The sequence below is a fragment of the Ornithodoros turicata genome, unplaced genomic scaffold (assembly GCF_037126465.1).
Source record: "Ornithodoros turicata isolate Travis unplaced genomic scaffold, ASM3712646v1 ctg00001086.1, whole genome shotgun sequence".
Lineage (NCBI taxonomy): Eukaryota > Metazoa > Arthropoda > Arachnida > Ixodida > Argasidae > Ornithodoros > Ornithodoros turicata.
In genome coordinates this window covers 229,737-253,093 of record NW_026999461.1, presented here as the reverse complement: position 1 = coordinate 253,093, position 23,357 = coordinate 229,737, and the positions used below count along the sequence as shown (strand labels likewise).

The 23,357-nt window shown below is 46.5% G+C and overlaps 3 protein-coding genes across 3 annotated transcripts in view; all 3 read right to left on the bottom strand.

The window, feature by feature from the left end:
• Nucleotides 1–250: 250 nt before the first annotated feature.
• LOC135376417 (uncharacterized) lies at nt 251–1,336 on the bottom strand. Its single transcript, XM_064608920.1, has one exon. It carries the CDS (start codon nt 1,334–1,336, stop codon nt 251–253), a length of 1,086 nt encoding a protein of 361 aa, XP_064464990.1.
• An 829-nt stretch (nt 1,337–2,165) lies between these two features.
• Nucleotides 2,166–2,729, bottom strand: LOC135376416 (uncharacterized). The gene has a single exon (XM_064608918.1). The coding sequence runs from the start codon at nt 2,727–2,729 to the stop codon at nt 2,166–2,168; it is 564 nt and encodes a 187-aa protein (XP_064464988.1).
• An 8,775-nt stretch (nt 2,730–11,504) lies between these two features.
• The window catches only part of LOC135376411 (complement C3-like), a 127,606-nt gene continuing 115,753 nt past the window's right edge, over nt 11,505–23,357 (bottom strand). Inside the window, exons 18-19 of the mRNA XM_064608914.1 lie at nt 12,611–12,784; nt 11,505–11,599 (exon numbers count right to left, since the gene is read on the bottom strand). Coding sequence (XP_064464984.1) covers nt 11,520–11,599; nt 12,611–12,784 — 254 coding nt within the window. The 3' untranslated portion in view covers nt 11,505–11,519. The remainder of the gene's footprint in view (nt 11,600–12,610; nt 12,785–23,357) is intronic.

The window sequence follows — 23,357 nt, the reverse complement described above, 5'->3', positions numbered from 1 at the left end:
CCAACCTTTTTCTTCCATAGGTCTTGAAACATGGATCGGGCCCTGAACGTAAATGGATTGAGGAATCCCAAAGGGTCAAACAGTCTTGCGGTGCCTTGGAGTATGTTCCTTTTGGTTACAGGTGAAGTTGCCACAAACGTTTTCACGGCTTCTAAATTCGGCATCAAGCTGTCAGTTTCAGTATTCCAAGGAATTCCAAGTACCTTCTGATGTATCGACTCGTCAGTCTCACCCGTTTTGAACACAGACTTTAACCGGGGTTCATTCGATGCCCATTTCTGAGGCGCATTCGAGCCTGTTCAATGACTGCCAAAGCCTGACGATGCATCCTCGTGGCTTCTTCAACGTTATCAGCTCCTGTTACCAAGTCGTCCACGTAAAATGAGGATAACAAGTCGCTTGCGGTGGCCCCTAGATCGTCAGTGATGTGACGAAAGTGGTGATGCAGCGTTGCAGCCAGGAGGAAAGGACTCGCGGTCGTTCCGAAGGGAACCCGACTCATCCTGAGAATGCAGAGCTCGTTAGACGTCATCTCACGAAAGGGCACGTCGCGGTACCAAAGATATCGTAGCGCACCACGATCTCTCTCGTGGACCATGATCTGGAGGAAAGCTTTCTCGATATCCGCTATCATAGCGATCTGATGCATCCTAAACCTGATTAGAATATCCTGCATGTCCGCTTGAAGCTTTGGTCCAGTTTCCAGGTGGTCATTTAAAGATGTACTTCCAGGACCATGCGACGACGCGTCGAACACTACACGCAACTTGGTTGTTGTAGATGCTTCGCGGAAAACTTCTCTGTGTGGCATGTAGAAAACCCGAGTGTTCTGTTCTTGGTTGGATACGGGAACTTCTTCTGCGTATCCACTGAGAAGATATCCACGTATAACTTTGTCGTACTCTTCGATCAAATGTCTGTCTTTGTTCAGTCGGAACACAAGTTTCTTCAGCCTAGTTTTAGCTATCTCGAAGTTGTCGTTCAACGGCGAATCTGTCTGTTTCCACGGGAGCTGAACCTCGTACCTGCCATCCCTCATCTTCAGTGTTTTCTCGAACTCTTCGAGAACGGCATGGCCTTCGGCCGACGGAGATTCATCTTCGTGGACGATTCCAACTCCTTCCAGGCTGCAAGATCGTTCTAAAAGCTGGTCACAGCGCAGGTCCTCAGAAAGTGTACTCACACGAAGCACAGATACATAGTTGCAGGCCTGCCTTGCGATCAGCGAACGTTCGGTAGTCGGACCCTGAAACGTCCATCCTAGTTTGGAGTTGATGGCAACGATTTCATCGTTTGGCCCGTAACGTTGGATCTCTCCTTTCAGCAATTTCCACATTTGAAATTCCCTTCACTTGCGGTATGCCTGGGAACGATACGACGTCAGCAACATGTTCTCCAGCTTCCTGAAGTAGAATCAAGTGACGGTCATCTGCTGAAGCTGATGGGAGATCATGACACAGAACTGGCATTTCGATTGCTTCCATAGTTATTACCTCCTCGGCATACTGGCTTCGTATCTGGAGCTCCACTATTCGTCGCCTCTCTGGTTTCCTCCCCATATCACTGGAAAATGTGCTTATTGAGAGTTCCTCCTCTCTCAGGACGGGCAAGTTCAAGCTGCGAACAAGATCCTCTCGCACAAAGGTACTTTGACTACCGCTGTCAAATAACCCTCGAATGTATGCGCACTTCTTGTCGGCGACCACCCAAGCCCGGAAAGTCTGTAGCAAAACCGTGGAACGTGAAGTGGCTGAGGACGTGGCGATCACTGCGCTGCGGGTTTGCGTTTTAGGGCTAGTTGAGTGGGCTGAGTTGTACTCCGGGTCACACATGGAGGTTACGTGTCTACCTTTGCATTTATCGCATTTGACACGTCTCACACACTGGTTCGTCATATGTCCCACCCAGGTGCATCGGAAACATCTTCGCTGAGATTTGAGCTTCTCTTTTCGGGCACTCAGATTCATATCAGAAGAGCATCGTTCAGTCGTATGCGCCGAAGAGCCGCAAAAGATGCACTTGGCCTGCTCAGAACCCGTTTGGAGTACTAGCCCACTGGGACGGCTCATCTGACTCCCTCTTCGTTTCACAACTCCTCCATCCTGGCTAGATATTCCCGCCTTTTCTCTGCTTTCGACTTCGTTCTGGAGAAAATCGAGGAGATCCTATAACTGCCTTTCGGAGTTTTCGAGTTGTGCTGGTTGTTGCTGTTTCCTACGATGGTAGTCCAAAACCATGTCCTGTGGCAACGCGTTCAGGAGAATGTCGTTCATCATCGCTGCGTAACTTCCAGCAGTTATTCCGAGAGATTTTAATCCTCGCATACTAGACTGGGTCTGATCATACATCTTCCTCAGTCCACCAGTATCGTGCGAAGAGCGAATATGGGAAAGTTGACGCAGACGGGAGAAATACTCGTGTTCTATCTTCTGTCTATCACCAAAACGTTTTTTCAGCAACTCCAATGCATCATCATAGCAAGCTTCCGTGGCCTGGAGTCCCTCAATCGCAGCAGACGCCCGTCCAACGAGAAGAGATCTCAGGTACTGGAATTTCTCGATCTTGGAAAGGGTAGCGTTTTCATGTATGCTGCTTAAGTATTGCTCCCAGAAGCTTGGCCACAGTGTGGGCTCGCCATTGAACTTTTGGAGCTGGAGCTTTGGTAACTTAATTCCAGATCTCGTTGACTCCCTCAAGGACTGAGTGTTCCTCTCAGTTTGCGATGTCATGGTCTGCAAAGCAGGAGCTTCAACTTGTCGAAGTTTGTAGTTCAATTTTGAGACTACTGAGCTTACTTCCTCTTGGTATCCAAAGCAGCTGTCATACTCCTGTTAAAGATCTTCGATTGGAATGAGCGTCTCCAACTGGGTGTCGACGTCTTTCAAGTCGGTACTGCAAATGGTGAGGCGATCTAGTAGAACGGTGAGCTCCTCAGCGCTGGCGGTCTCAGATGAAAGAAGAGCTTTGCTTTCGTTGATGATTCGAGTGGTCATCCCTCGCAGTACAGTCCTTTTCGCTTTCAAGCGATCCATCCTCCTCGATGGTCCGGAATCAGACTTCCCGGGTTTCGGCACCAATATGTTATGGTCAGATGGATAGCTACTAACCGGATTTCGTTTCGATCAGAGTGACGCAGGACATTCGATAAGCTAGAGAAAAGGACTCGAACCAGACGTTCCAAAATCAGTTTTTTCTTCCTCGTCGTTCACGAGTTACAACACTAAAAAACAAAACAACACTCTTGAAAGGTCCAAACAACCTCGTCGTCTTTCAGTACATGAAAATCTAAATCAAGCACGATTCGCGCTGCAGGTCTCATTCCGCAACACCCCCACCCCCCCAAGCAGCACAATGTACTGAAAGTCGAGTGCAATAGGGGTGGACGGGTAGGTGGAAGGTCTTGAACAGATTCGTGAAACATGGATAATTCGTAAACATGGATAAGACACATACCGTACACCCCTATTGCACTCGACTTTCAGTACATTGTGCTGCTTGGGCACTCACTGGAGTTTGTCATCGGCTGCCGCTGTACTTGCGAGGAGGAGTCCCTTCTGCATAGTCTTCGGCTGACTGTTGCCCTCACCCGTTCCTTGCCGTTGCCTTGCCCTCATCCGTTGCCCCTGTTGCGCCATAGAAGACGATAGCTCCCATCAGCTCCTCCACTGTCAGAGTCACCACCATCATCGGGCGGTGCTCAGGCAACACCTCTCAGAGCTTGGGTGCACGGACGGACGGACAGACGTTTCTCTCGCAACACTCCTTGGCCCCGTGCAGGGAGCTAGCCAGTGGAGTGTCACATAAGCGGTGCCCCGCTTTCTGCGGGCCTCCTGGGCTCCCTCTGAGCCGTGTGCCTGTTTCATTTTTTTTTCTCGTTTTTGTTTATTTATTTATCTTTTTGTTATTTCTTTTTTCTTTCTTGTTTATATTTATTTTTTGTAGAAGAATGTAGCTCATGATATCCAAATATGAAATTCTTTTGCTTCCAGTGAGTGTCTTTAACGCGAAACAATACCATTCAAAGAGCAAAATCCGCGCGAGCGTCTCCTTATCCTTGGAACCGGGTCACGTCACTATATTCCAGCGTATAGCAACGCCGAATTCTAGGCGCTGGAGGTGGGGGAGATTTCGCTCTCGTAGCCAATGACGGACCCCACCGAGACAAGCTGCAACTCACGAGGGAACCGGTTACGGGAACATCGCGGTGACGTCGCGGAGCAATACAGCACAGAAAACATAGTGCGCACGTGAAATAGAATATTGAGGGTTTTTGGTACAGTTTGAACTGGCTACCTTAGATTGGACAAGTGGGAATATGTTTAGAGTTGACCTCACTTCTCGATATTCCAAAAAAAAATTAATGTATAAGCGCCCCGCATTCTAAATGGTTGAAGATACGCGACGTCAAAATGACGTGCCGCTATTGTCGCCAAGACATCGCAGGGCGGGGCATGAGGGCGAAAGAGTGCAGTGAATATTCAGTCGGTTTGGAGCCATTATTTAGTTTTTTGCGACAACATTTTGTTGGAAACGTTCACCGTCGGCAACGTATCACAATGTATTTAAAAAAAGTGCGCCTCGTATACCTGTTTATTGCCCCTTTAATGTCGCCAGGACACTTGTGCTTCTCTATAAAATGAGTCCTCTCCACTCGCCCAAATGCCTTACTTGCGCTGTTGAAGCTGATATTTCTTTTCTGCTCCTCGTCTGCCACAGATTTGACATCTCTTGAGCTGCGGTGCACAGACTTGTGTGATCAGACTGTGTGTGAACATACACTCTTAAAAATGAACTTCACCGCATAGCACGCTCCTAGCCAACTGTCATCTCAAATGATATCGTTATCTGCCCTGATTTGCTGAAAACTGGGGGCGTACGCCATTTTTGTGACAATTATGAACAGCATAAGTGTCACAAAAAAGGCGTACGCCTACCGTTTTGAACAAATCAGGGCACATAGCGATATCATTCGAGTTGATGGTTGGCTAGGAGCATGCTATGCGGTGAAGTTCATTTTTAAGAGTGTAGGAGAAGACATCAAGGCAACCCTGCAACCACCTGAAGTGAGGTTCGATACCCCGGGTCTACCACACCGGAAAGATGTATCGACTCAAGTCCTCTGGCAACTAATACCCCTGTCACACGTGGAAACTGAATGTCATTCCCAACGAACGGCATTCGTAAGAATGTCATTTGTTCAGTGCTACACGGGTACGCAGAATGGCATTACACGCGATTGACATTCGCCCAGCGAATGTGTTCGAGGAACTCATTCACTCTTCCCCCTCGCACGAAACACCAACGTCAAGCATTCAGAACGACAAAAATGCGACCGAAAAATTTACAGCCATTAATTGTTGTAAAAATGGTGACATCCGAGTTGAGGAAAGCAGATGTAAAGTAATGTTCACACGATACTGCCCAACTACTCTCGTCCGCTGTCAACACGGACGCCATGCTTAGCGCTATGGCGGACATCATGGCAGGAGTTTCGTCTACAGCCACTGTAGTTCTAGACGTATCATCTGTTGCGCGTGGGGAAAAAGAACGGACCCAGTGGACAGATCACGAGACAGATCAGCTGTTGCCCGCGGCATTGTTCACCGCCCGCCGCAAAATCGTTCTCCTCGCGATCAGCCATTTTGTTTGGTGACTCCCCTGTCTAGATGCGTACTCGACTTGGCTTCAGCCTTGTACGACATGCAAAGTACGGACTAAAGGAAAGCGCAGGTTCGAAGGCGCGATGTTGAACGCAGTTTTCAGAAGCACGCAAAAGTATCTAAAGATTGAGTGCATGCACAGTCGTATGAAGCTGTCCAATTATTTCACGAATCGCGATTAGCATCAGCACGGAATGTCATTTCTCTTTGCCGTGTAGCTACGCCTAGCTTTTGCGAATGACATTCATACGAATGTCGTTCGTTGGGAGTGACATTCAGTTTCCCCGTATGACATGGGTATTAGTCTAGACCTAATGGAGAGATCGGCGGGTAGAGTTCAACTTTTCACCGACGCATCTACGACCACGTCTGGCTCTTCATGTGTGTTTTTCATTCCTGTGATGGGTGTCGAAAAGCACGGCTGTCACACACCACCTCGGCTTCAGCAGGTGAGCTCTACGGGATCCATCTCGCACTAAGCTTCATCATTTCTCAACCCACGTGCTCTCAGTGGTCTGTGTACAGTGACTCAAGATGTTGCCTAGAATCATTGGCCTCTATGCTTATCACAGGGTATCTGGCCCTAATTGTTCATGATGTGCTGCAGCTATATAATGCCGCAGTATCACAGTGACATGATATCATATTACAGTGGATTCCTGATCACTGCGGCATAGCAGCTAACGAGACTGCCAATGCGGCTGCGCGCCGAGCACTTCAACACGGCCACGTGCAAACAAAGGCCATTTATTTCTCCACAGGGGACGCAAAGAGAATGATACGTGAACTGAGATAACAAATGTGCAACTCTTCTTGGCTGACAGGATCTGCTCGATCTTCGCTGTTGTACAGGGTCCACCTGAGCTACGCTACCAGGTACCTCCGTAGTTTCCTCGGCAAGCAGCGTTTCTCCTGCACAGGCTCCGGCCGAATGTTCTATACAGCGGTCGGTTGCTCTACAAACTGGCCAAGTCCCCATCTCCAAACTGCAGTGAAGTGCGATGTTGTCGAAAACACAGAGCACATCCTCCTCAGGTGCTCCAAGTATGCCGACAGTCGCAGGCACTAGAAATAAGACTGGCTCGCCTCGACGCAGGCCATTCGACCTTGTAAAGCTCCTTGGTCCTCAGCCATTCAATCACCAAGCGGCTGCATTGAAAGCGCTCCTACGTTTCCTCGAAGAAACTCATCTGATTTACATTGTGTGAGACTTTCTGGTCCCTCGTTTGTGACAAGTGTTCCCACTAGTTCGGGATGTTTTTCTCCCCCCCCCCCCCAACAACTGGGTTTTCTCCTTTTTATTTATTTCGACTAACTGCGGCTAAGTGGTCTGGGGTAGCAAGTCTGAATTTGTCGTGACTTAAATCCCCATTTTTTCTTTTTTTTTTTGTCACATCACAGCAAGGCGATACAAAGGGAACGACACATCATATAGCAAGGTAGCCCTAGCCACCTTAAACTAACTCTCTATACGTCTACTGCAAGGATGACACGTCCACGGAACCCATTCGAACTGAGAAGTTTACTGGGGACAACAAACTATTGCAGCAGGATCATTCTGTACTTGATCAACTCTGAGAACCACAACATTTGCTCACATCGAAGGCCGAGAGATATTAGCGGGAACAAGAGGATCAACTAGCTTTAGAAAGTATCCAGCAACCAATGAGAGATGTTTGCTACTTGTATATTTCGATGACGACTCAGCAAAGACGCTCGGGCGACAGACATAGCTGTAGAGCTAACCAGTGTGTCAAACCGAACCCGAACCAGAACCAAAAACCGTACCCGAACCGTTAATTTTGCCGGAACCGAAACCGAACCGAAATTATTATGATACTGTTGAACCCGAACCGGAGCAGAACCGGAAAAAATAATTGTGGTAACGGGTCCGCAATGAAATGGTTCGGAAATAAAAGAAGTCAGCATAAGAGTTCAAGTTCCTCTCAATCCCCGAACGAGGACACATTAGTCTCCCTATCATGGATTTCGAAAATTTTCACCTAGCACTCAAACGAGGACGTATAGTAAGTATGTGTTTAGCGTCTTTTCTAACACGTTGAAGCGCAGTTGTCATTGTGAACGTCGCGGCTAGCGCGCCACCACGCTCTGCGGCGTCCGCTCTTCAGAGAGCAGGAGGCACGCAGACGCTTGGCAAACGCTGGGTTTCCAAGCAAGCAACGCAGCAGTCTTCTACTAGCAACTGCTGTATTTGTGAAAGGGGAGTGGCCTGCCATTGACCACCGAATTAAGCAGGGATGGAGTAGGCCAGTTGTGTAGCACTGTAGGAAGAATATGTGATTAAGCAAGCGGCCAACATTGCCATCTACACGTGAGCAGTAAAAATTAAACAAGTGAGAAACATAAGAAGTGGAGAAGGAGCATACTGTTGTGACTTGAGATATCGCCATATTGAGCTTCCCGGGGTACGCGAACGGACATCTTCCCGAGGGCCACTGGAATCCTTCCACTCCCTAATGAAAAGGGTTAACGAGGACGGCTTCCCGGAATCCTTCAACGCTGCAACCTCATTCCCACTACGCGCTGGCTATTTAAGCCACCACCTGCAGCCCACGGGTTGTCTCTGTCTAGACAATCATGTAAATATATAGACGTCGTCTCTCTCTCAACCGGCCTCTGCCTCGATTTGTCTACCGTATGGGGATCTGGCCACCTACTTCCTCAGTGGCTCGCAACAATACGCAGAACGGCTCCTGTATGATTGGTGGGGGTTTGAAAAATAAAGATAAATAAATAAATAAAAACTGGTACACTGCTTTGAGCTGGGACAGAACAGGGCTGGCAGACTTCTTTCGACATGCTTCAGTACGGTTACAGAGCGATTCATGCGAATGCAGAGTGCCGGTCAGTACCGTCGTCTATGTAAAATGCTGTCCATCTTATTGGCTTCCTTTAAGTGTACCTTGCTGGCACTGTGCGTGTGAAAAACGCGATTTTGGGGCAGAAAGTAGCAGAACTACACCGCTTCATCAGCGTGGACGCTATTTCGAAGTGTTCGTCCATTTCTCCTTTCTCTCGCTAACCTAAACCCCTGGCTAAATACCTCGCCGCTGAAAACGTCAATGCAGACACCAGTAAGCTACTAGCCACGCATTTCCTTATAAAAGCAGTTTTATGGGATATATAAAACGGAAGCGTTGAATAGGATCGATGGTGCGAACCGGAACTGAACCGGAACGGAATCCAAGCAACGCGAACCCGAACCGAACCCGTATTTTTTCGGTTCGACATCCTGGTGGTAACACAGGAAACTTCAAAAGGTTGTATCGAACACTTCAGGCCGTACGTCATCGGTGAAGCTTTTATGGTGACACAGGTGATATGCGTTTGGTGTCACGATTAGCGAACCCAAGATCACCTGTGTCGGCAAGGTTATTTAATTACTGAATGCCCTGCAGTTCCGCTACACATAGCATTAGAACTTTTGCAACTAATTCTACAACGCTACACGCGCGCGCGCACACACATGCAAACATTAAAGCTCCTAATAAATCGTGGATCTTCCGATCCATAGGGCTACACAAAGTATTGCACGGTCTCTCTCTCTCTCTCTGCAGAATTAGCCCTCTTTGTTCTTTCAATCGCCATGAATATGTTTGAAAGTGAAAGAAAACCTGAGACAATCCTTTGAGAGAACACGATTGGGAAGCTCCAAACCAGAACACAACAATCACTGTGGATGAGTAAAAGAGGATAAGCGGGAAATGCGCCAGTCCGCAGAATACTCCAGCGGAAGATGCGACAAACGTCATTGCTTTTAGCTGCCGCTTTAGTATATATAAGTGCTGAGCGTCACGTCTTCTCGTGCACTGCTAACCACGGGAAATATGTCCTGGAACGCAGCCACAAGATATTCCGTATCGGACGAGAAGAGATGCATTCCAACGGAAAGAACATAGTCCTGCATGATGCGAAAGCTCGATATAATACGCGGCGAAACTTTTTCCCGGTCAGCAGTGTCTTTTTGTGTGTGTGTTCTTCCACCAGAATGTTCCGCGGGGATGACACGAAGCGCATTGTATCGCAATTTGTGATGGTATGATGGATGTGCAGGGATACATTTCTTTACGGGATTCTGGGAATAGCGGCAAAAATCCCGATCCGGTCAGAGGGATCCCGGGATTCACATTTAGAAATCCCGAAATCCCGGGATTGTAAAAGTGGCCCGGGATTCCGAACCTGTATTCTTCGGCTGGCTTGACACCGCAGGACGATGTTGCGATTACGTGATATCGTTTACTGGCACGTGTTCTCGGCGCCGCCGCCGGAGTTCAATGAGTATGTGAGCCGCCGCCAGGCGAACTCGCATTCCAGGGAAATCAGGGGACGTTTTTCGTCCAACACCAGGGGGGAAGGGAGGGGATGCGAATGTAGGTTCGGAACACTCCGTCTGTCTATGCGGCGACCACGACGGGTGCGTACGAAGACGAGCGCGAACGGTGGCACCCCACCCGCGGCGGCGGAGCGAACTGCGCAGTGTGGATACAACGCCGTTCACCAGCTGCCAACGCATGTTTAGCTGATTTCAATGTTCGTCAACGGAGGGACAGCCCTAAACGTTGCCTGTCCCGAAGCGTGGCTACGACATAGTCAAATGAACATGAAATTCGTAATGAGTATGTTCTCGTTTAAATTTGTGCGCGCTACAAAGGTGCGCGTGTGATGCGGCGCTGTTACGGACGGGACTTGCCTTCCAATTACCCTATCGATGCCAAATGCGACTCGATCTGGCTTTTCCAGCTCAGTGACGTTACCGCTTGAGGCAAGTTGACTCTCCCAGATGTTGTTACTGCGGTGCTCTAAAGGATCTGGAGCACATTCTTCTTCATTGCCCGCACTAGCAACCTTCCCGGACCACACTCTCCGGGTCTCTTAGTTAGCTAACTCTCGCCCCTTTTCCCTATCAAAGTTGCTTGGTGCCTGACCGCATCCAGCCCAAGCTCGAGCGCTCTGCGTTCAAAGCTCTTTTACCCTTTCTGGACACAATCGGACTTCGATCCTTATTGTGAATGGGCTTATTATTTCATTCCCCACATCACCACCAGCAATGGGGTAGAGTATCGTCTCAGGCGATGAAACTTCCCATTCATCACCTTAAAATAAAGTTGTTGTTGTTGCTATTGTTGTTACAGGTATTTGGTGCGGTGCAGAATTACTCAGACCAATCTGGTTGCTCACGGGTACCGTAAAATTTGAACTGAATTGAAACATAAAAAGTGGTGCGTCATAGAACGAGTGTGCTGGCAACGTGTACAAGTACATTTGAGGATAATGAACACTATCATCCACTACAGAGTTATTCGATGCATATCAACTTTCCAATGGTAATAATAGTTGTCAACAGTTTTCTTCCTTTTTCATTTATACAAATACCAACAGGACTGCAATTGTGTGAGGTGCAAGCTTGATTGCCCCCCCCCCCTTCCCGCTTTAGGAGCTCAATATTGCATACCTGCACAGCGCTGTCATCAGCAATAATGTAAGGTTATCTTGTGTGTGCATAGTATTTCATTTCGGACTCCAGCAGGATGGTGGTGATGACGCGATAAAGAAAAAAATGGGGATGTGAGTTACGACGAAGTCGAACTGGCTACCCCAGTACGCTTACACACAGAAAACTCCACACTCCACAGAAACACTCCAGCAGGAATTTGTATGTATTCGTATTTGTTTCATTAATGTTAGTAGTGTTCTTGTATTGTACAGTGTGATGTCTAGATCCATGAACTACTTGTACATTGGAAATCATACAGCAGTGTAACACCTTTGTACGAGTGACGCAAAAGGTTCCAAAGGTGGAGTGTCATGTTTGACTGACGCTCCCAGCTCCAGTCGGGCTCACACTTCGTAGCCGCACACGATATCTGGAATCGAACGACTCGTACACGAAAACCGGCGTGTCATCATCGAGGAAGTGGCTGAAAAATTGAACATTAGTCACGGTTGGCGCACCATACCATTTATGACATTCAGAAGCAGCACAAAGTACCCGCCAGGTAGGTACAGTGTGGATATTTGTGAGATTGTGCGATGCGGCTGCGAAGAAGCCGATGCAGATGCTTTTTGTCAAAGGTGAAGAATGCTGCATCCACTAGTCCCACCCAGAGAGCAAGTGAGCAAGAAAGGAGAGGCGATGCACCAAGGCCAAAGAAGCTCCCGGCATCTCCAACAGTGGGCAAGTTCATGGTCACGGTCTTCTGGGACCATGGAGCTCAAGACTGGAACATTACATGGCCGAGGGTGTACCGTGTATCATATCGAGAATTGCTTGAGGACCACGTGACGCCCACAATCAGGTGAAGGCGTCGTGGTTTGCTCACCTGTGGTGTGTTGCCGCAGTACGACAATGCGCGCCCCCACAAAGCCCGTACGTCTCAAGCAAATCACACGTCCGCACTTGGCGTGCACTCCGCATTCGCCATACACACCGGGCCTCACACCGGGTAATTCTCGGATCCCCCCCCCCCCCCGGGAGGGGCTTTCGCCAGAATGAAACTCGCCACTGACGACTACACCTGAAGGCGGTGGTGCATGCCTGACGTCGAAGTCAGTCAGAAGTTATTCTCTTTTTTTGTCTGCTCCTCGCGGCATCCATGCGTCGGTGGAACGTTTGCGAAGCTTGGGCGCACATGTGTTAGTGGGGAAGACGAAAAGTGACGCATTGCTTTTTATCATGTCTCTAATTTTATGCACATAAAAATAAATTGTGGTTACTTTGTGATTCTGTCTCGTTTTAAACACGACAGGAAATCCTGTAACTTATTAGGGCAGGTTGAGAAGGAGGAATGTTCTTGCTTTACAATGTGTACAAGCAGTGCGGCTCTTGCTTACTGTAGTTACGATTATTCATTGTTAATGATAATTCCTGGAAAATTCCTACATCTAAACGATGCTTTGCGTGATCTTAACAGGCTTCATTGTTTACTTACCATGCGAGTCCCGGCAGCAATCGCGAAAGGCATCTGCACATTCGTTCGCCCGGGGCTCCCTGTTGAGAAAGCGACGTACAATTTCAGCTCGCGTCCGACAGTCTCTTCCGAACTTGTCACTGCGTTGGCCCAAGCTGCAACATTTCTGCAGATATATGTCCGTGTGTGAAGCACCTGTGCGCAACAAGAGAAACAATATTCAGCCTCCTCCGTATCATACCCCTTGGTATGCTCCACGTACACTTTGACAAGGTATTTGCAGGGTATCAAAGCCAAGATTAATTAAGATACAGCGTACAGAGAAAGGAAAATCTTCAGCCTAGAGTACACTCTTAAAAATGAGGGGGGGGGGGGGGGTCGAGGTAGCTTGCCGTTGTTGGCCGCACTCAAGTGGGCATCGTCACGACTATAGCAAAAACAAGGAAAAGAAAGTGGGAGAAAGGGGAGTTGAGGACTTCAAAGTGATGTAGAGGCAGGATGACCAGGCGGTACTGATGGGACGGAAGCACACTGTAGGTGAGAGGTGCACTAGAGTGGTCTCTCCGCTAGGCCCGTTGCTTGAAGAAAGCGCACGAGGCCGCGCTTAAAAATGAACTTCACCGCATAGCACGCTCCTAGTCAACCATCATCTTGAACGATATCGTTATCTGCCCTGATTTGTTGAAAATGGGGGCGTACGCCTTTTTTGTGACACTTATGCTGTTCATAATTGTCACAAAAAAGGCGTACGCCCCCGTTTTCAACAAATCAGGGCAGATAACGATATCACTCGAAATGATGGCTGGCTAGGAGCATGCTATGCGGTGAAGTTCATTTTTAAAAGTGTATGAACGGTCCAAGAACAGTAAAATATTTTATTGAAGACTGGAGGATGGGCAAACGTTCAAGATATGTGTACGAAACGGAGATATAGTCTGTTGTTTTACAACTTCGCAAATATACTTTGCAATCTAATAACATGAGTAGTATTTTTCCTGTCTTCTTTCGAAAAGGCAGTTCAGCATCTATACACTGCACCGTGTGCTATTTCCTCAGATATCGAGTTGAAAAGTATTACATCAGCCTTCCATCAAACTGTATGGGTAGACGGCACTTAAGTAGTATACCGTCATGGCGGTTTCGTCGCTGCCACACCGTCGACGACTACCCGCCCGCGCCTGCACGCAAACAATACATAGATATTTACTAAAGTAATATTTTTTATTGCGAATTGTAATCCCAGTTCACGGCCCCTCGATCGCTCCTCTCTGCTCCGCTGGTACGGCCTGCCGATGTGGGGAGAGAACAATAGAAAAAGCGTGACGAGGGAATCGCCACATTTCCACGCTAGGGGCGCGACGGAGCGGGGGTTCCCCGTCGGATTTGTACGTTGCTCCTATGGGGTTTTTGCCTTTAAATTGCGTTCCCAATTAAGCGACTTGCGGACAGGGGTGTAAAATATCCGAAATTTTTACCTTTATGCGATACAGATTCATCAGAGAATATTAGACAGCGAAATAATAACAATAATAATATGCCGTGAACGATAACTCGAACTTTTTTTTTTAATTTTTTCCGGGGTATAACCTGACCTGCCTTCTTGCGTGTAATTATCATTTTATCATGTGATTGCGGTTCTGTTTGCTTGTGCTGTCCTGACTGATCAATGTAGCCTCCCCTGCTTGAGAAGTTGGTTCGGCCTGCACTATATGTAAATAAACGAACAGAAAATAATAAAGCAATTGTAAAAAGGACGGCTATCTGGAACATTCTTTTCAGGAGGAATTTAAAAAAATAGTCCAACTAACTTTCCGTTGTTCAGTGAGTTGTTCGTCATACAGATAAAATGTGGAACGTCTTTTATATGGTCTATCTCAACAAGGCATATGTTTTGTTTATATTTTGCCATGTTCATGCATTATATTTTGCCGGAACGTTTGTTACTCTTTTTGGTCGTTATAGCGACGTGTTATTTCCGAGCGATCTGCATATCGACGTGGCAGCATGTTGCAAGGGGGTGTCGTGTGTCCTGGGCCGACATGAGTGAAAAACCAGGGAAAACATCAAGACAGCACAGTCGGATTGGAAATTTTGATGTTTTTTTTTTCGGCGTCGTGTAAACAAACAAAAACAAATAACAAAATAATAACTAAATAAATAACAAATAAAGAAAGCTTGTCTGCTTTTTTTTTTTTTTTTTTTGTTCAGGACATCGCGTCTCTACTTAATTAAAGTTCTGTCGCACTTGCTTCGTGATATGTCGCTGATATGCTTAAACGGGTATGTACACATAGTCGCGCTGTAACTACACTTATGCCAGCACAATGGGCCATGTGCTAATATTTTCGTCATGGAAGGAACAAAACTAGTGCCGTGAAGAAGTCAAGATGTGCGTCCGTGTGCTCGAGGCGCTTTTGATCTCCATCTGGTTGCGTTTGTCGCGTTCTGAGCTCACGTCTGAGCGCGTTTGCGGCCACAGACGCTCTCTGTGCTTTGCTTCTGCAGCATCGCAGTTCACAAGCATATACAATCATTCAACTGGTCACGCAAAACTCCGTACAAGGTACGCATTTACTTCTTGTTTTATCGATACACACTGCAATTGTTTCGGTCGCTATATGCGAAACATCGCTAGTTTGTGTTATTTACGTACCACTCATAAAGGTTCCGTATTACGTGTTGCTTTATATTGATACTTTCATGTGTTTGTGAACTTCCCATTGGTTTTGCAGTCATTGGTTTTGCAGTAATCTTGAAAGCGAGTTCGGGATTATCACCACAAGTACCAACGAGGCTGTTATTCCTTTTTTGACGCTGCGAGGCGCTTATTCCTCGCTGAATAGTTCGCTAGCTTGGAAGTATTACACAACTGAGATCGCGAAACGCGTCATTTTCTTGCTCGCCCGTTTAAGAGTCGCTCGTTCGTGAACGCAGTTTTATGTTGCAGTTTTGCGTGCATAAACGTGCTGCATTTTATCTGTCATCATTATCTAGGATGAAAACTAACACTGTGTTTGTTTTCACTAGGTTCGTACGCATGCCCCTTATAACGACATGCCTAAGAACTGCTGCGTACCACGCTGTAAATCGAACGCAAAGCACCATCGTTCTCTGAGTTTCCACGAGATACCTTCAAAGCCTGAACTTCGCGAAGCCTGGTTAAAAAGGATATCTCGTGATGGTAATGAAAAGGGAACGTCCTGGAAGCCAAGCTCCCGATCAGTTGTTTGCTCAGTGCACTTCCAGGAGAGTGACTACAGGATCAAAGCGTAAAACCTTGCTGCCGACCGCTATTCCCTCACAGTTTCCGGCTACCCCTCGTACATGCTGCCCATAGTACAGCCAGAGCGCAGACAAATGGTCCGTATGGACGTCAATGCGCTTGACCATTATGAGCATGTCATTCTAGCAGCCCACGTTGCGCAACCTGACTGCATCCCTGGACCTTCCTGTAGCACAGACCTTCCGACAGACGAAAACAGAGACCTTGCAGCGAAAAAGGAAGGAGGATGTCAAACGATATTTGACTTTGATAAATTTACTGCGGAATGTAAAAGAGACGTTCATCGTTTAAAGATGCAAGTGGCAAGGATGAATAAAACCCTGCAAAAGCTGCAGGAGACGTGCGATGATGTTAGGTATGAACTAAAGAAGTACAAGGAAGATGTCTTTGTTCAGGCAGCAGTGAAACTTGCCGCGGCTAGTGAGGATGATAAATCAGCCCTCTTCCTGAAGCACCAGCTCCTGAGCTTTGGCAAGTCTCGTCCAACATGGCCAGAAGTTGTGTTAAGAGAATTGTGGGCTATGGAAGGCGTGCTCCACCAAAGGGTTCCAACATGTAAGAAGCCGTAAGCTGGTGAGACTTCCGTGCAGAAGCACATTGCAGAGGTACATTGGCGTCTCAAGTGGAGAAACAGGGGTGACTAGCGTCATAGCTCAGCGCTTATCTGCTGAGCACAACAACGTGGCGTCGGACAGGGAGGCATATTGCTCCATCATCATCGATGAGATGGCAATTCAGGAGAAAGTTGTCTATGACAGGCAAGTTGAGCGCGTATTTGGCCTTATAGACAGTGATTCAGCGGCAGTAGGGGACACTCCGCCAGTGGTAGCCAACAAGCTGTTGTGTTTCGTACTAAGAGGTCTGGCCACAGCATACGTTATTCCAGTCGCATACTTTTTCACTCGCTGTCTCAAACATGAGCAGTTACTAAAAATGACCACTGTAGTTATGCGAGCAGTTGAGGAAGCAGGCTTTTCTGTCGTCAGGCTGGTCACAGACAATCACCAAACGAACACTGCAATGTTCAGAAGCATGTCTGGATGCGGCACACTGCAACACATGGTTCCTCACCCATTTCGTTAGGGTGACCAGCTATTTTTGTCGTTCGACCCCAGTCATATCATCAAAAACCTTCGAAACAACCTCCTCGAGCGAGAAATGCATAATGGGAAAGAGACCATCAAAGGTGGCTTCTTGCAACATGACTTGCTAGTGAAGCCAGTTCGCTTTCTCACACGGAACCACGTCAATCCAACCAACATCGAAAAGATGAAGGTCAACCGAGCGACACTTCTCTTTGCATCTGTGGTAATAGGAACACTTCAGTTCCTGAAGGACAGTCCCAGCTGCCACTAGAAAGCTCCTCTCTTTAGTGATGCTGGGGCCACCATCGAATTTATGGAGATGATGAGGAAGTGGTACAACCTGCACAATATTAGCAGCTGGAAGACTACAGACATCAACATGAAGCCGTTCAGTGACCCGGAAGACAGCCGTCTACTTTGGCTCGAAGTGGACTTCCTCGACTATCTTGAACACCTGAAGTCAGCGAGCTTGAACTCGAAGTGCCAGTTCCTGACCAGGGAAACGTACCAAGCCACAGTAATGACGACTATGTCAACAACAGCACTTGTCGACTACCTGCTCAATGCTGTTGGGTAAGTGACATTAAGACTGTTAAGTTATTCATTAAGTTCATGCAGTGGTTCCCAATTTTGACATATTCTGTATGTGCACCCTTCTCGTCATCGTCATCATGTATTTCTCTCTCTCTCTCTTCTTAAGAAATTTAACGGAATTCGTAACAATTATGCAGATTCCGGTACGTTCTGACAAGGCCTCTGAACAGCGACCCCGTCGAGAGCCTTTTCAGCTGCTACCGCCAATTCAATGGCGGCAACGACAAGGTCGATGCAAGGACTGCTGTATTCACAGCGGAAAAGTTGCTCAAGGTTCGTGTCTTACGCACAGCAAGATTTACCTGTCTCGGTTGTAATTCACACATAAATTTGTAAGCCGACAAGGATGCTCTCGACTTCAGGTTGGCATCCTAGAAGCAGCCCGGACCGGAAACGCTCCCGAACGGTACGAAAGTCGGGTCACTTTCAAGAGTGCTGCCATCAGCAGGGAGGAGGAGGAGCTCTCGCCAACGATCCCAGAGGAAAGCCTTGTCATACTGGATGCCCGATGTGCAGCACAGGGGACGAGTGGTTCGTCTTGAAGATGCTCCAATTGTGTATCTTGCAGGGTACCTGGCTCGTGCTTGTGAAGAGAAGGTCAGTGACGCGCGTGGAAACAATTAAGTGTGGTGAGACTGCTTATTGGGTCATAATGGAAATCTTGTAGGATTCTGTTGAAGCATTTTTCTTTTTTACCACAGGCGTGGAGTTCTGCTAACACCTGATCGTATACGTTCTTTGCAGGTAATTTGCCCTGAATGTCAACTTCTGCTTCATGATCCTGCTTCGGGCAACGGACTGTACGAGTTCCTGCACAATATTGATTTTGGTGGCCTCAAATACCCATCACTCAATACTGTGTGGTTGTGTAAAGTCATCTGCAGGTTTCTCCAAGACGCAATGAGGAATCCAAACGTGCGTCGTTCGTACCGCATCGCATCGCTTTTCTTGGACACGGTCCTTCCCCGCCTTTAGTCATGCACTGTAATGCAGTGCAGACTACAATCCGGTGATCACTGTGACCAGTTATGTCGGATATTTTTGACAAAGCTTTTGCGCCCACTGCTTGCAAACTGGGCAGGTAATGTGACAGCCTCAGTGGAAAAGATAGTGAAGTACATACGAAAGCCACTATCTAGGAAGTTTCTACGTTTCTAACTTTTGCGTGTAGTTGTGTGAATAGTATTGTATATAGAATTACATCATTTCGATTAAAAAGCTATGACAGCAGCGTTGATGTCGTTTTTGCAGTTGAGTTCTACGACCCAGCGGACATCCTCTGGAAGGAAGTATGTAACTACAAGATCACAAATTGCCTGATATTCATTAATTAACTCTTTAATTAGAGAATTTCGTACAAAAGCGAGATAAGAGAACGGAAGAACATCCTCGTTGGAACTACCTTCATCACTCCAAATTACGTGGCCGTCTCACGTGAAGTGAGCGCTGTACTTTTTGGCTCATTTGTATATCAAAATTTGGGTATGGACATTATAACGTGTGCGTTTCAGGATTTGTTAAACGTGAAACGACTTTCAACTAGTTTCCCAATCTACTACCTCGCTTTTGCCCGAAATCCCATAATTAAACCTAATAAATGAATTTTAGGTCATCTTGTAGCACACCTTCTTTGATAGGATGTCCGCCTGGCCGTGGAACTCAACTGAAAAAAGGACATCTATTGCTGATCCCTGAGCCTTTTTATAAAAATGCTATAAAAGTTTTTAAATGATAGAGTTGTGTTCTGATGCTTACACGTGCGTGCTGGTGTGGGCGCGACTGCTTGCTTCTGTCCTTTATTTTTTATTTTTTATTTTTTAAGAACAGACAGTTTTTCATGTTCACCTGCGTTGTGGAATTTACGCCCAGCTTAACACGTTACCACCTGGCACACACGGCCGTTACAGAGTTATTTCATACATTGTAGCATATGCATTCCCGTTTTTCACCTTCTCCAAATGCACTGCGTAGACCGGCTGGCATACGATGCCCCTCGATCGTAGTTTCGTCTACTTCAATGACGTTCATTCAGCGTTATAGCTGGCACGCATACACAGTTCAACTGCACGAGGAACCAGCCGCCCTGACGCACACGAATTCGATAGCAGGACACCTTGCATGCCGCTAGATTTCGGCGACATTTACAAGAGGTAGCGCACAGAAATCACCTTAATTGTTTGATCAGCCTCAGGAATTTATGTCTGATGTATTCACACCGCACATACAGAACGATAATTTCCCTGAAAATGAAGCAAAAGTGCATCTATAACCGCACACCACATGGGTAAACACGCCTGCGAGCGAGCGCCGACAACCCCCGATGGTCAGCGCCCTGACTGAGAATGCGGGAGGAATACAAACGTTTCCGATCACCGGCGCGGGGGAGCATTCGGCAGGCCGTACCAAGCGAAGCAGGGAGAGCGATCGAGGGGCCGTGCCCAGTTCTATCGCTTCTTCGTCTGCCGCTAGATACCGAACGTCCGCGAGCCGACATGCAATGAATACACATACACAGGTGTACCCTCGAAAATATTCTTATTACCCTAATGGAATTGAATTCAAGCAACTCATCTCACATATGCGAATATCTTTTTCGATTTCAACCAACACGCACTCTCGATACCAGTTCCAACGTTGTCTTTGATCCATACCAACGCAAGGACCTGAAGAAATAAATGAGACTAGTGACATCGCGACAGCGCTTTGCTTACCTCGTTTTAACGAAAACATGATCAACCAATGAAGGTATTAATTTTTTTATAGTGATACACAACTAAGATAAGTATTTAAAGAGATTGAAACATTTATTTTACTGAAAAACAAGCTTTCGGACGGAGTGTGTCCTTCATCCCCTGATGAAGGACGGACACCGTCCGAAAGCTTGTTTTTTTAGTAAAAGAAATGTTTCAATTTTTTAAAATACTTGTCTTATTCACTTGCGAGTGCTAGACTTCTCCCATTTTTTCAACTGCTATAAAGAATCGAACTTTGAACACTGGTGGTGGAATTGCAATTGGAATAGAATAGAAGTGGGAGTAGAAAGAAGAAAATGGAAACGTAGGTAGCACTGGTGCAACCAGCTGTTCCGTGACGCTTGATGTGTGAAAGCACTGAATGATTTAAAAGATTAATTTCAGCCCGGATGTCATTGAGGTAGTTCGCCAGGGCACACAGCGCTAGTTGTTGGTGCCGCTTTGGCCAGCTCCCCAGTACCTTCTCAACACTAAAAGGTCACTTGTCAAGTTTAGCAAGGGCATTGCATTATATCCTTGTTGCGTCAATGATGATGTTGAATGAATAGCTGTGTTGTGTAAAGGTATGATGATTGCTGGATTGCACCGGCCTCATTCATGTAGAGTATGTTATTGTTTCATTGCAAGCTCGAGACTTAGCTATATGGGATATGCGCAAGCACGTGGTGATAATGAGCGACTTCAAGGTTGACTTATTACAAAACTCCGCGGCATCCCAATATTTAGTTCATTTGTCCTCATAGTGTAGTACAAATATTATATCCGGTGCCTATACTAGAATAACAACTACGCCTGTAACACTATCAGATCTATGTCTGGTAGGTGGTGTATCCATGTTTCTGTCACTAGGTGTTATTACACCAGATATCAGTGATCCATTTATTTATTTATTTTTGCCCGCGTGATACACCGAATGAACGGCGACACATTAAACTATAACTTTTTTTTCTCCTATCATCATCATCATCACAGTACAATCAATGGTGAGAACGCGAAAAAGGCACGAGACAACCGACACGAACAGCGTACACAGCGTCCCTTTACCATGATCTCTCCATATTGAACTTGAGCCAACATGTTGTTCATCTCCTAGCTCTCCAATCAATAGTTGAAACTAAACTACTTTAGAGCACTGATGACTGTGTGCGAGATGAAGTCACTGATGAAGCGGATTGTGATATGATATGTTTTACTCAAAGATAAAGCTATGCTATGAATATTTATTTATTTATTTATTTCCAGACCTCCAAAGGTCCCTTGTGGGACATTACATGGGTTGTTGGGTTACAACAATAAAAGGTTACGCCATCGCGAGTATGACGTTGCTTTTCCGACAGATACTGTTAAACATGCTAAAATGAGAAAACCTGAGAGGAATGACGGCACAGTTCCCCCTGAGTTCGGCATGGGACGCACACTAACCACCATCTTTTTCATTCTTCCACGCCGGCCTCTTCCCACCTGTCCGCGTTTGTACGCCGCTCATAGCCATATATACTTCGCGGTGCTTGTGGCGTATGATAGCTGCCTGTTGTCGCGATCAAAAACGCCCCTAACACGTGTCGCTTTTGCTTGGTTGTTGATATCTTGTTATGCGTTCGCAAGCGGATCTATTTAAGCGACCTCTGTCAGTATTCAGCAGGCACTTGCTCCGTGAGCCTGCTGGTTGTATTTTGTTCATGATCTCGTACTGGAATAAAGCAATTCCGTCTCCTCAGCAGCTATAGTTCCTGCATGTAAACACAACAGTGCTAACACGGAATCAAAAACGAGAAACATCATAGGATACAGCTGGGTCATGCAAACGGATCACCGTTAAAGGGACTATCGCATCCCGTAACGTGTGTATCAGACCGATACGGTAATGTTCCTCATCGCTTCACAGTCAACTTGGCCAAGTTTCCGTTCCGAAAACAGCTTACATATTAAATAAACGAGTTTTAAAGATTCGCACTCTCTCTGCAGCTAACACCATAATGACGTAAGGCAGGCAGACGATTGGGAGCGCAGAGCAGGGGATTGTCTCCGCGGCAGTCTGCATGGCGTTCGCATCGCAATACGCTAGGTTTAAAGTTCTCAGTCAATACGCAAACTTTCGCTTACCAGTGGGAGTTCTGACGTGACTTGTTGCGTGGAACACGGTGTTACGCTCCTGGCTGTACAAACACGTCCGACGCTAACCAGAAACAACATGTTTCATCACATGTTTCAAGTTTTCATTATACATGCAGGTGGAGAAAGCCATAATTTATGTAACCACCGTTCCATATCTGTTCTTCCACTATTTTCGAAAATTTCGGAGATTCTTCAATGAAAGATGAGCAAACTACTCCATATTTTGTTTTTCAATCAATCAATCGCACATATTTGTAAGGGATCTTCTGTTTAGTGAAGGGCTTCAGCAGGGCTTCCGTAAAATCAACAGAATCTGCCTTAGTAAAGGCAAATAAATTATTTATCGAATATGGAACGGAAATTATATATGACTGGATTATTTTCGTTTCTCAAACGTCTTTGACTCAGTTAACCACAACATTTTTTAAGGAAATTACACATATGTGGGTTACGTGGAGTAGATTATAGCTTTTAAAAAGTTAGCTTGAACGCGGAATTCAGCATGCCCAAGTTAACAATACCCGACATGACCGCCGAAGTATAACAACAGCTCTTCCCCAGGGTTCTACTTTGGGACAGACCTTATTTTTAAGATACAGGGCGTATTTTTATATTTTACATAATTTTTATAATAAAGCTATGTGACCTATCTGGACGCGGTTTTCGCAGATACGTTATGCGACCAGGCGGGCAGCCAAGTGGACATCCTCTCGAAAAGCGCATGCAACAACTGGACGACTAACTACCTAAAATTAATTAACTTATTAGATGTTTCCGGGGAACGTGAGGTACCAGAATTGCAGCCAGCTATTATGTAAATCCGGCCCCTTTTTTAAAGATCCTGAAATGAGCACGTACTTTGAAACATCAATCGTTAAATTTTCTTATGAAAATGAGCCGAAGCCAGAGCCACACACTTTTCCTGCAGAAAAAGAACG